Raw genomic sequence first — 13,885 nt, forward strand, 5'->3', positions numbered from 1 at the left:
CCTAAAACCTTATTTTTCTTACCATGGCGAGGGATTATAAAGAAGGATCTTCGAAAACTATTGTTTTTTATACACTCCTGTTCTATCTTTGTTGCTCCTGATGATGGAGGAACATTTGTTTTATAGTAGCTTGAACTAACTCACCTATTACTATTATGTTAACTTTAAACTTTCTCATGTATTTAGATTTTGAAGTCTTTTGTTAATAAATAAGTAAATGGGTAAAGACGTTTATCCTGACACAGCTTTGAGTAGTTTCCAAATAAATTTTCCACATGATGCTATTACTTTAGATGCCAACAAGCAGTAATGTTAAACATGGTGCACAGGCTTATTACAACACCTTATTATTTTAGATTGGAAATAATTGCTCTCTGCATATTTGTGTGAGAAAAATAATTCATCACATTACCTTGTTCCAGATAGGTTTAACCACGTTTTTGGTTTCTTAAATATGAATTATGTGAGTGATAAATTAGTATAACTAGTATTTAAGGTCATCTATGTGGTACCAGCAGATATGTTTGAGTAAAGATGCCAAAGGAATAGTTGACATTGCATTTATGTTAATAATAAATTAACAAAAAAATCCAAATAATTTAAAGCTAAAGCTAATAATCCAGATTTTTTTGATTGCTGCCATTTTTTTCTACAGTAGTTTGTACTAGAGAAAATGAGGACATGTTTTTGCCAGTGGGGTAAAATTTTTTGAGTGTTTGTTTCAAATTAAGTCACTTTTAATTTATTATTTTATTGTTCACTTACTTCTGACCCAAACAAAACCTAATGGCTTGTCTGTACAGAAATAATGTAGTAAAGAGACGGAGTGGTTCTGACGTAATTTAGAAATTCCATTATATTACATCAGAATGAACAGCGAGCAGCATTGTAAGAGATATTGTGTCATCGCAGCTGGTTTCAGGCGTCCTGTAGTGCTGTTTGGCCCCATCGCTGATGCTGCTAATGAGAGACTGGCCTCTGAGATGCCCGACTTGTTTGCCATTGCCAGTAAGTTCATCCCAGCCTCTGTCAACATTTTGTGTATGAAACTCTCCCTTCCTGATGTTCTGCTAAATCCATTGTTTCTGCCCTTTAATGTTAGAAACTGAACCAAAAGACGCAGGTTCTGAAAAGTCCTCAGGTGTGGTTCGTTTGAACACAATCCGACAAATCATTGAGCAGGTACTTACTCAATTTATGCCTTATCTAACGCCTTCATTTTGGGGAAGGATTACTGTATTTAAGAGTTATTCATTCCATGATATCCACTGTTTTATGCCATTCATCTACATGTGGTCCGCAAAATACTATAGGAAACAAGTTGAAAATCAATGAAGCCAGCCTTGTAGATCAGCTTGGGATGTCTCTACATAATAGTAAGGGCTTAAATGTAGTGTAGTGTGAGAGTTGTGCAGATACTGATTTGACAAAGTACTAATACAGACTGAACACACTGCAAGATTTACATGCAAGAAGTTGAGAGAAAACCGTTATGCATCATAAGCTACTATTAATAGCAGACAAAGAAATATGACAATGACCTCCATTAACTGTTCTCCGTTTCCTTTTGTCCACACAGGACAAACACGCTCTGCTGGATGTAACGCCCAAGGCAGTAGACACACTGAACTACACCCAGTGGTACCCCATCGTCATCTTCTTCAACCCAGACACCAAGCACGGCATCAAGGCCATGAGACAGAGGATCATCCCCAGCTCCAATCGCAGTGCCCGCAAACTCTATGAGCAGGCCGTCAAACTGAGGAAGACCTGCTTACATTTATTCACTGGTATAGTTATTAGCAATGCAGTAGCTGTAGCTGCATAGTTGTTGATTTTTACCGATGATAGCTGAAGATTTATGGGTTTTTTTCACCCAGCCACCATTGATCTGAACTCAGCCAATGATGCCTGGTATGGCAGTGTCAAAGACACCATCAGAGAGCAGCAGATGCAGTCTGTCTGGGTTTCTGATGGCAAGGTAAAAAAAAAAAAACACATACACACATGTACTGCACGTTTAAAAGGGCTTTTATGATCATCATGACCATTGTTTCATTTGTTAGTTCTATCAAGCATCTTCAGCCCACGGATGTCAATATCAGCACCTTTACCACTTGACTCATATTGTTGAGCCATGTTTCTGCTTTAAGTAAACCTCATGTCAGCAGTATTTTATCAGCTGTTCCTCTACTACTCCAGAAACAACTGAGGCCAGCAGCCTTCAAACAGGGACTACTGTATTTAGATTATGTCAGTATGACACACCCACATCCATCTAAGCACAAAAAGTATTTTACATTGCCACAGTATGAGACACAGCTGTAACAACACAGTTACACTCAACAGTATATCATCATGTACGCATGCAAATGGGAAGTGACACAGGTTTCATCATTTAACTCTGTAAACTACTAAAGTGGATTTGAAATTAAACTTAATGTTAAGGCTGTCAGCTTTAATTTTGTGGTTTGGTTGGGTCAAAATTACACCCATATTAAATTATAGGCCTCCATTTCGAGGCCTATAATTAAATATCACCACATGTTGGGTTTCTTTACTACAGTAGTGATGCTCTGTTCTATAGCTCGCTTCATATTTTTATTTCCTGCATATTCAGTTTTGCCTCAGCGGGTGAAATGCAGTTCAGCTGAATCCCTGTCAGGTGATAGATTTGTTATTTGCAGAACATTAAAATGGTTCTCACAGTGTGCTATGGGTCATTGACCATCCTCACTGTGAAGCACTGTTCAATAGGTTTTAAAAAGCGTATAGGCCTAAAGACTATAGAATTCACCCTGCTGCTTTTATCAACAGTCACAAAATCAATAAACACAAGAGAACCAGTCCCTTTGGCAGTACATGCTGTACTGTGTATGCCCACACCATAACACCACCTCCACCATGCTTCACAGATGAGGTGGTAGCTGCAAATCATGATCAATTCCCTTTTCCCACTTATCATCCCTTTTTACTGCTGTAAGTTAAGTTATTGTCGTATATTCTGCAAACTCTAATCTTCTCTTCCTGTTTTTTTAGATTTAACAATGGTTTACACCCTCTGTATTTACTTCCAAGTGTTCTCTTGATTATTGGCTTTGCTTTGACCACTTCCTGGGAATTCTTCTGTCACTTCCAGCAGTTATTTTCTGTGGTTTTCCAACCTTCAAACGTGTTCTTTTTTTTTTTTTTTTTTTAAAGAATTGTACCCAATAGTTTAAAAAAAAAAAAACTTTTCAGTCTAACCATGGCTTAATTCATTGCTAGTCACATTGCTAGTCACAGCATCTTAGACTGTAGTTTGAAAATTAAATAACAACAGGTTCTAAATGCAAATGCAAAATATAGAAAAACGCTCTAAACCTTTTTATCATTTACTCATAAATAAACTAAACACACCTGGCCATGGAACAGCTAAGGAGTCAACCCTCCCAATACTTATGAGCCACCAAAATGAGGAGGGGGGGGGGGGGGTCACGACGATGCCCGTAATTTCAGCATGGTTTGTCCAATCCTTTTGATGAAACCTTTAAATTAAAGTGGACAGTCTACAGCTTTGGTGCATGTTGAGTAATTATTGATGGTTTTATTTTAAATCCACTATTACAGAGCAAAAATTATAAAAACTGTGGCCCTGTTCAAACAGATATGGTCCTGACTGCACATGGGTGTGTGTAAGAGTATGTTTATACGGTTGGTTTACTATAGTGTATTGTATGATGTTTACTCTCAGTATCCAGTTTACTGAGTTCACCAAGCCACAAACTGAACAGTATCACTTTCGTTGAGGATTCGTTACAGGACTGTTGTAGGCTGGTGTACCTAATAAACTGGACACTGACTGTACTGTACTGTACTGTAGAGTTTACTGTTAATCAGTCTCATTAGTCCATAGTCACCTTCATAGCAGCCACCTGTGTGGGCGCTCTGAGTATGTTCACTCTGTGTTTTCCTACTTCCTGCCAGTAGTGCTCTACAGCTCGGCTCTGTTTGTCTTTCTTTCTTCTCTCTTGTTCTTGTACTATCCGTCTGTCCATCCTTCCTTCCTGTACACCCAAGATCCATCATGTGTCTCTTCTAGCTGGAGGGAGTAGAGAGTGACCTGGACTGCCAGGACGTGGAGCGACTGTCCTTCCTGTCCGCCATGTCTGCCGACTACCTCAGCATGGACAGCCGGCTGACCTCTGACATGGATGACACCGCAGACGAGGGCGGAGCCTACACTGACAATGAGCCAGATGTGGAGATGATGCACATTTCCGCCATTAGCCGCTCCTCTGAACCTGTGACAGCTGAGGAGGTCAGAGTCAAACACACACAAGCTTTCGCCAAACTGGAACCAGTTAATTTGATTGTAATTAAACAAAGTGGTTCATGGTAATACTTCTATTGACACCGGTGAATCATAAAGATGGGATTATTGTTTTACACCGGCTTATTCTGTCTACGTCACCAGCAGCTTCCATTACGTACCTGCAGCTGCAGCTTAACAGAACATGCATTTATTATTTAAGTCATGGTCTCACCCAGTGCGCTTGAATGTGAAGGCCATACCTCCAGCCTATCAGACGAGAGGCTCATGAATAATGCAAAATGTATGGTAGGTTGCTTCAGAACAGAGAGCAGTCAGGCCTATTTGTAAAGATAGCTGAAGAGAAATCTGAAGGCAAATATCAAGTCACAAATATAATAATAATGAGTCATAAAGGGCCATAATAGCAGCTCTTTAAAGGATATGTTCACACATTTTCATGTCCATCTTCGAACAGTAGTCAGGTACCTATATGGAGATATAGATTTAGATGAGTATCTTAAGCTCAAGCAGAGTGCAGGTATTATATCACAGCATAATATTTTGTGTTTCCTCTTTGAATTGCAGTGCATGGAAAGTAACATAAAGAGTACGTTAGTTTAAGTCCGTGATACTTTTTATATATTTTGGAACAGATACAAATCCTGTATTAACAGCAGGAATGTTTACAGAAAGTAAAAACTTGTTCTGTGTTTATATGGGCACCCAACTGTTGTTTTAGGACACAGTAGCTAGTTTCCGCAATGTCTGCTCGATTGATAAGATTTGGAGCGTCTTATTTATTTTGCTTTCATAATGAGAATACCTTACACCAAGTGTAGCAGAGCAAGGAGAGGGATGTCTAGGAGCAGAGTGGACTGATTTCAAGTCTGGTTTTCAACCAGGGGCACATTGAAAAATAAAATCTGGAAACCAACTGGAAATAAAAACAATTAAATACAATTTTTTTCAATAGCTTCAGTTGCTTTCCAGCATTTCTTAACTAACAATCTTGAAGCTTTCTGCTGTCAAAGTGATCATTCATTGTCCCCGTTATTCCAGATAACTCTCTTTATTTGTATTTGGTCTGAACCAGTCCTGTATCTTTTTGAGGCATTGACCAACATCTTTATGTCCTAAACACACAAAGTGGATGCAGGCTCAAAGTCTCCTGTCTCTCGTTGGATGATGCTGCCATCTATAGTGCTAGCAGGGGGTTACAGCCCCAAATCTGCCATCACATCACAACACGGCTGTCAGTAGCATCTGTAAAGCGGTTAGAATCTACAAGGTGTTTTAATCTAGAATTTGTTTTAGAGTGTTTGTAGTTATACTGTACATAAGCAAACCAAATTACCAGCAAAGACAATGCTGTCCGAGTGTGTCTAATGTGTGTGTTTGTGTGTGTGTGTGTGTGTGTGTGTGTGTGTGTGTGTGTGTGTGTGTGTGTGTGTGTGTGTGTGTGTGTGTGTGTGTGTGTGTGTGTGTGTGTGTGTGTGTGTGTGTGTGCGTAGATCTTGCGCAGATACAGTCCGGACATCAGGAGTCGCATGAGGAAAATCACCAGCCGGGAATTCCTGAACAGGTCTAGCCCTCCACCTGTCTTCTTACAGGACAGCAAGGTGAGGGACACATGCAGCCTTTTGGACTACAGCTGTAAATATCCACCTACAGCAGCTCTGGAAACAGGGCTTTGGGCTGTTGGTCTTGTTACGCACACGTGCACAGTACTTTAATTTTACACTTTATTACAGCAAACTTAACTGTAAATTTGGTTTAATTAAAGAGTGACTTCAACCGTTTTTGACTTGAGCAGAATATGCATATGAATGATGTTAAACGTCCCTCTGAATTCCCTGTATTAAAAAAATCTATTTATGTCTAGCGGAAAACTCCAGATTACATCATCTGAAGAAGTTGATCAGTTCAGATGATGTCATGTCATCTGAATTAGTTCTGAAGAAGCAGCTTGACCAAGAGTAAAACCTTCATAGTCAAGACATCATCAGTCCTGAACAGCTGGAAGCAGGGTTATTTTAATACATGGACAGCAGAGGGAAGTTTATTACTATATTAATATGTCATCTCCAGAACCAGAACTATAGGAAGCAAGTTGAAAATCAATTAATTTTAGTTCATTTTCTATATTATTCATATATAAAATTATCTCTATACAGACGCTAAAACTCAAATAAATCCAATATATTAGCAATATTGTGCTCAAGTTTTCTTGAATGTGGAAACCCCACATATATGCTTTAAAGGCCTCAATGGCAACACTAATTGAAGAAACTGTTAAAAATGTTTCTACCTTTTATAAAACAGAAATTGTGATCCAATACGTTAAGATGAGGCTTAAATCTGAATGTGTAATATATGTTGACAGGACTTAATAACCAGGGAGACATAAGAATGATCCCTATAGAACAAGATATTACATCACATGAAGTTGCTAATACTCACCTTACTGCCTGCAGTCTACAGTTTTTGCTTAGTGTTGGGTAATTGGACACCAGCACTGTTTGCTGATAGTGGCAGCCGTTTGTGCAGAACAGTTTTTGTTACATGGTTTTGCTTCTCATAGCTCGTACTGTGAGTACCGCCCATTACTGTGGCTCTAATACTTTCCTTTCTTGGTCAGGTCAAAATGTCTCTGAGGGATGAGCTGATCCTCATATCAGGCTCCATCAACCCGCATCATCATCCCCGCCAACACCACCCCCCACCCCCCAGCTCCAGCCGAAGTTACGACTCCCCATCCAGCAGCAGCCCTGCCAGCAGCAATAACGACCCTCCACCACCCATCTCCCGTTCATCTGCCTCCTGTGGTCCACCACCCTTGCCTCCAGCTCACCACCTCAACTCCTTTGGCAAACTGCGACACCTCGGACCTATCCAGCCCCCTGCTTCACCCAAGCCCGGCAGCAGCAGGAGCACAACAGAGGCTGCAGTTCACTCACCTGTGGCTCTGCCCAGTCTAGCCATCGTAGCTTGTAGGCAGCACGAGGAGGTGGCAGATGAAAACTATGCAGAGGATCCATCTACGAGGTCCTTCTTGGGGAAGCTCAAAGCCTTTGAGAAGATGGATCACTTTGCCAGAGCCCAAAGGGTGCTCGAAATCCAGGAGGCGCAGAATGCCAGGGTGGGCACAGTTCTATGTTAGTGAGGAGAGGATTCCTTGCCATGATAGTGTATTTTTAAAGTAGAAACTGTATTTTGGCTGGGATACCAAACTAATCATCTAGTCTGTGTTTCCAGTTGGAAATTGCTCAGAAGCACCCAGACATCTATGCTGTCCCTCTGAAGACAGCCAAGCTGGATCACAGTCGCCCACAGCCGATCGGGTAAGGTGTACTGCTGCTGTACGATTGCTTCCAGCCTTCACTGTGAGTGCATTTGTTAGCATGTTTGAATCTCTTCAGCGTTTGCTTATCTTTCAGTTTACAAGATGTGACTGATACGGCAGCCTGACAGGATTGTATTCTCACAGAAAGAGAAAATTCCATCAACAATATGACAACACATTTGAGAGACAGCCAACAGACACATAATGTCTTACCAAAGTTGTTATACTGAAAATTGTAGTTCTGTTGTTAGTGGCATTTACTGGATTTAACAAGTAGCTTTTTAATACTACAGCACACAGTCCTATGAGCAGCAGAGTTATCAAAAATGCTACAGAAGACCTTTCATGCTGTGTGTGGCACCCGTTATTTTCCACAGTAATGCTGTGCAGCTTGCTGAGCGGATCGAAGTCTGCAGCCTAAAGCATGATCCATTCAATATTTTGTATGTGCAATATATTATATCACCAAAGCTTAACCAAAGGGAGTGTGGTATTCATCTAGGTGCTGAGAAGACACCCTCACCCTATACTGTTAACAATGCAATGCAATACAATTTACCCACACTGGGGTGACAGTGGCACAAGAATTGGCTCCACCAATTCCGCAATGGTTGGTTTCGATCCCCGGCTCCTCTGATCACATGTCGAAGTGTCCTTGAGCAAGACACTGAACCCCAACTTAGTTGCTCCAGGTGAACAACAGCTCCATTGGTCTGCGAGTGTGAATAGGTGAATGACAAACATTGTAAAACACTATATAAGTGCAGACCATTTACAATTGACATACTGTATATAGTAAACACAACCTAATTCTACTGGATATTTACTATGCATAGAGATTCTGTTTGTTATGGTAATTTATGTTTAATAAACATATTGATTATATCAACTAAACTAAACAGTAGGAAGATGTATACAGATAGAGAGAGGTATAAATTCATACCTTTGAGGTCTGGGTGGTAGCAACTTGTAAAACTATGTAAGTGTTTATATTTCTTTTTTTCAATAGCAACTTATTGCAGCTTCGGGTTTGATTAGTTCCTTGTGCTTAAAGTTCTACATCAGGTATCTACCACCTTCTAACTGTGGCAAGGGAAATAAAAATCGCAGAAAGATCAGTGGATATGCCAATAATGCCTTTGACCACGGAGTTATGATTTGAATGAACTAAACTTTCTTGGCCTGATCAACAAAAATGTCTCTGGAGAAAAAAAAAGCAGCATTTAATGAAAAGAACGTTACAAAAACTAACCGTTAATATTTGTTGCTGCAGGGGTTGTATTTACTCAAGTAAATGCCCTGAGTGCTTATCTTGCAACTGTTATGCCTAACGAGCAGGCGTCTTGAGACGTTTTCAGGACTTAGCAAAGCTTTTTTTTTTTTTTATCTGTGTCCCACCAGCTCCAGCTCCCGTCCTGAACTCCAGACTCCTCTGTCCTCCAGGGAGGGATGTCCTTTCTACCCAAGTGAAGAGGGCCCAGAGGAGGCAACAGCACCAGGATACTACACTGCTAACTCCCACCAGTACCAGGACACTGAATTGTAGGGTCAGCAGGCACAACAGCTGTGCCCACCCTCCTCTTCCTGGACATACATGCACAAATGCACTGCACATGCAATCTGTGTACACACTTACCATTCCATCATGCTCTGCACAAGTCAGCAGCTGACTGAACTTTTTCTTTGCTTCGAGGAAGTTAAAGCAATCCGTAAAATCCGTTTGGATACAAACACTCGACTCTACACACTTTACTTTTTCTTATGCTGTATTTATTAGTTTCTTTTTTCTTTTGTACATATTTTAAATGGTGAAAACTGAGTGATCAGGAACCACTTGTTTTCTTGCCTATGCAACTCTTCAGTTTGTGCACAGCAACTGAAACCAATTGCCAAGAGTTTTGCCCTCACAGAAACCTCAACGAACCCCAAAACCCTGATGCGCTTTATCATATCTATCCCTTCTTTTTTGAGGCTCCTATTGCTGTCAGCGGCAATCAACAAAGGTTGCGTATATATTATTACATACAGTGTGTTAAGTGTTTATACTCTGTCTTTACATTCCTCCCTATATGACAATGCCTGTGTATACATAACAGTATATATCTATCTATATATATATATATCTATATATATCTATATATATTCTATCTAGTAACACTGGAATTTGTTACAATTTTTTGAAGTGCCTTTTACTTTCGTAAACCCACAAGTTTTGGGTTGTCTTTCCTCTGCCCTTCAGCCATCAAGCTGGACTATAACCTCTGCTGCTGTCAAGCTTAAAGGGAAACCAGGGAACCAGTGACACCAAAACCTTAATGCTGCCCCCCCCCCCACACACACACACACTGTACTGTCTGCAGTCACCTCATGTGACAAAACAAACCCACAAAAATACAGTACACACCCCTCAGCTAGTTTTATCTGCCATTAGTAGGAGCAAACTCTGTTGGATCTGGAATTCAATTAAGAGAATCTAAAAACCTGGCACCTCAGATGTGAGGTTAAATATCTTTATAGGCCCAGTCACTCCAGCTTCAGTGGAATCTGCACAATGGGTGAGCAAACTTGCGGGGAGGATGTATTTCTGCACAAAGTTTTTGTGGCAGGTTCAGTCCGGATGAGCTTTGACATGCAAGCATTAGCCAATGAATGATGTGCCAGAGACAAAAGTCAACCGCTGTCCTGTTAGAGACCATGCTAACCAGATTGCTAATTGAATGTCATTAGCAAGTTAGACTGACTTTTACCACGTTTCTACTGGCTTAGCATTGCATCAAAAGGTAGCACAAAGTCACTTTGTGAAAACTGCTCACCTGGCGCAGGAGCCAAAAAAGTTTTCCAGCTTCCGGGTTTGCTTCAGCCTTTTGTAGCCTTTCGTAGTTTTCCCACCTGGCCGATAGACTTTACATTGTGATGGCGTCACCACAATAAATGTACTTTTTTAAAGTGATGACCAACCTTTTTACTCTACCCAGGGCTAATTACCAGGATCAGGTGTAACGATACCCATTCACTTTGTCTTTTCCTCCTCTCCTCATCTAAGATGCTATCTTCCAGCTCTTGATTGACCAAACACACCTGATCCTGGTAATCAACTGATCGTAGGTTGATAAACAAGCAAGACAGGGGTACTTGAGGACCCCACAGTATTGGGGGCCATTGGTCTTTTATGGTACTTTGCAGTGTTGGCAAAAAACAGAAAAACTGGCTGAACATGTGAGTGGCAATACTGTCTTTAGTCCTCATAAAACATCCGTGGCATGTTAGCATTTTTGGGCCACAGGGGATGGTTTCCACTGTTATTGTTGACCATGGTTGACCATATAAATTGGAAGCAAGGCTGACTTACCACATCCCAACAAACTTACTTAATACTTCCATGAGCTAGATTGCCAGCTGCAAGAGTTTTCCAACTAGTCACTGAGTTGCTACCACTACCTATTTTACTAGGACATATATATATAAAGGTACTTTGGTGTTCCACTTTCTGGTGTGACTGAGCCTTAAGATTCCAATCGCTTTTAATTTTGCCATCTCTGGGGCTCATCAGTCATTGCTGTCAGCCACAAATGATTTAACAGAGTTTCCTCTCTTGGAAAGTTTGGGTAATGCGGGTGGTGCCCTCTTCAGTATGTGTTGACTATCACTGCCCATGCCAACAACGCAGTAAATCATAAGGTTGGTGATATTCTTTACTTTTTAATGTTGCAACTTGAATGTATCATAGTAAGAAAATAGCCCTTTTCCTCTGTGCCATAGAGCTACGTCGTTGTCTAAGAACTATTGAACCACATGAAATATTCATTAGAACTCCTGTATTCTCGATCGAATGCACTTTTCTCTGCTCTTTGACTATTTGAGAACAAAACTGCATTGTCCAGCTGTATTAGGAAATTGCTGAGCTTTTTTCTATAAAGCAAACCTATATATTTGTGGAGACTTTTTACAGATTTGTGTGTTCAAAATGAACCAGACAGTATTTAGAGACAAAAAAAAATTAGAGTAAGAGAAATCCAGAATAACACCAGCCTTATCCTTTGAATTCCTCTATAGGAATGGTTGGATGAACTGGCTAGGGGGCATTGTGCATTGTGCCTAGACGTGACACAGAACCCCTTCACATGACCTCAAGATGAATAAAGCAGGGTCCTGAAGGCCCTTATCCAGCCTTTCCTAAAGGACACACCACCATGAGCTGTGTTTGTCCAAAGAGAGGCTCTTGATTGAGACACAGCTTCTCTTCTTCCACCAGACAAACCAGAGACATTACACACACACGTCGTTCTGCATTCCGCTACGCTACCAGACATGGAGAACAACAAATTAAAATCTTTAATGACCTGTCAGAATAATTTTTGTGTTCTATCAGTCATCCACAGAGTGGAGAAAAAAACATTTTATTTCTATGAAAATATGGCAGTTTATTGTGTTCAGATGACTAGTATGATGTGATGGCATGTGGAAGGACACTTAGTGTCGCAGAACCTTTCAGGCTCTTTGTTCTGGGCTCCACCATCAGTATCAATGAGTGGAGTCCCATTCAAATTGATTGTATATCTCAGCTCATTCTTTACCTCCACACAAGTTACAAAGTGCTTACTGTCAGAATCCAAGTGCTACCAAGTGGTGTCACTGGCGTTGACCTCATTCAGTTTGCTTTGCTGTGTCATGGTGGGGGATTATTTTACAATAAGACAGTCTTAGAGTGAGAAGAATGACTGGACTGTGTCTGCTGAGTTATTCCATGTTTTCACCTTACAACACCAAATAAAATGAAACGTCTTAACCACATGTTCATACTGTGATCTTTTTATCAAACGGATCTCTAAACTATCTAGGTGATTAGTCTGCATCGGACTAAAGCTTCATTATACAGTTTGCACGGAACAAACCTGTGTATTCGGTCTCTCTCTCACAGCACCATCACGCCACAAACACACTGTCAGCAACCAGTAAATGTTTCAGCATACACAGTGTATTTTAAGATGATCACATGATCATAAGAACAGTAGTAGTAGGTGGTGGATACTGTGCCATGAACCTCTCATCCTCTGATTACTTCTCTTTTTGTGTAAATCACAAAAGATGATGTGATGCCAAGTCCTGTGGCAAAAAGCATTCACCCGCTTTGTTACCACATCCAGCACAATACCAGGCTGAAATCCATTAGTCTGTGAAGGGTTCAAGTTGTTTTAGAGGCTCAGAGACTCCACAGATCCACAGTGATTCATCAGTGTCACCAAACTGGCTTACTGTTAACCAACGGTGTTAGAAATACACAGATGTCAATACTGAACCCTGACCCCAGTACCTGACCCCAGTCCCTACTACTACTACTACTACTCTCCTTTCGGCTTATCCCGTGAGTTCGGGGTCGCCACAGCGGATCATTGTCCGCATGTTGATTTGGCACAGTTTTTACACCGGATGCCCTTCCTGACGCAACCCTCCCCAATTTCTACCGGGCTTGGACCGGCACTGCATCGCTGGGGAGGGGGAATGGGCTGTTAGGGGTTCAGGGTCTTGCCCAGGGACACTTCGACATATAGCCAGGGCTGGGGATCGAACCACTCACCCTGTGGTCCGTAAGCAACTGCCTTTACCAACTGAGCTATAGCCGCCCCAAAGGTTAGGGGCCTCATGGCATCGTACGCCAGACAGAGGTGGTGTAATGCCGAAACCCAGGATCGAACCAGGGACCTTCAGATCTTCAGTCTAACGCTCTCCCAACTGAGCTATTTCGGCACAACAACCGACACCTGACCCCAGTCCCTGACCTTTTTATTTTGAAGAAATAAAGTATATAATAAGTATATAATAAAGTATATAATAATAGTATATAATGAAGTATATTTACAAATATATATCAATCAAAATATAGCTTGAAGACAACTTGTAACAACTTTATCAGGTCAATAAACTGATGGACAAACTGAATGCATTTAACTTATATAAAGATGTGTACATAAGTGAATGAAAGAAAGAGCAGGACATTTGAGTAGCAGGGTATAATTATAAGACAGCTTTTGTTCCTGCAGTAAGGTATTAAACCTACTGGAAGATCAATAGTTCTTCAAAGGTTGACTGCAGAGATTTGACACCGCACTGTTTAGCAGGAGGTACTGATACTTGATCTAATGCTAGTGTTGAGGAGAAAGAAGAAGGACAATGTGAGGATACCACTAGCTTCCAAGCTAGGGGCATGTCCACGTCTTGTTTGACCTCTGGTTCGACTGGCTCGGGCAGAA

At 41.0% G+C, this 13,885-nt stretch overlaps 1 protein-coding gene across 1 annotated transcript in view; it reads left to right on the plus strand.

Annotated features, from left to right (window-relative positions):
• Positions 1–12,426, plus strand: part of LOC137135753 (tight junction protein ZO-2-like) — a 56,432-nt gene extending 44,006 nt beyond the window's left edge. The window contains exons 15-23 of the mRNA XM_067520300.1: positions 913–1,008; positions 1,103–1,182; positions 1,580–1,790; positions 1,881–1,981; positions 4,082–4,300; positions 5,806–5,913; positions 6,933–7,433; positions 7,550–7,635; positions 9,039–12,426. Of these exons, the coding sequence (XP_067376401.1) occupies positions 913–1,008; positions 1,103–1,182; positions 1,580–1,790; positions 1,881–1,981; positions 4,082–4,300; positions 5,806–5,913; positions 6,933–7,433; positions 7,550–7,635; positions 9,039–9,183 (1,547 nt within the window). The 3' untranslated portion in view covers positions 9,184–12,426. The remainder of the gene's footprint in view (positions 1–912; positions 1,009–1,102; positions 1,183–1,579; positions 1,791–1,880; positions 1,982–4,081; positions 4,301–5,805; positions 5,914–6,932; positions 7,434–7,549; positions 7,636–9,038) is intronic.
• Positions 12,427–13,885: the final 1,459 nt, after the last annotated feature.

The sequence above is a fragment of the Channa argus genome, chromosome 11 (genome assembly GCF_033026475.1).
Source record: "Channa argus isolate prfri chromosome 11, Channa argus male v1.0, whole genome shotgun sequence".
Lineage (NCBI taxonomy): Eukaryota > Metazoa > Chordata > Actinopteri > Anabantiformes > Channidae > Channa > Channa argus.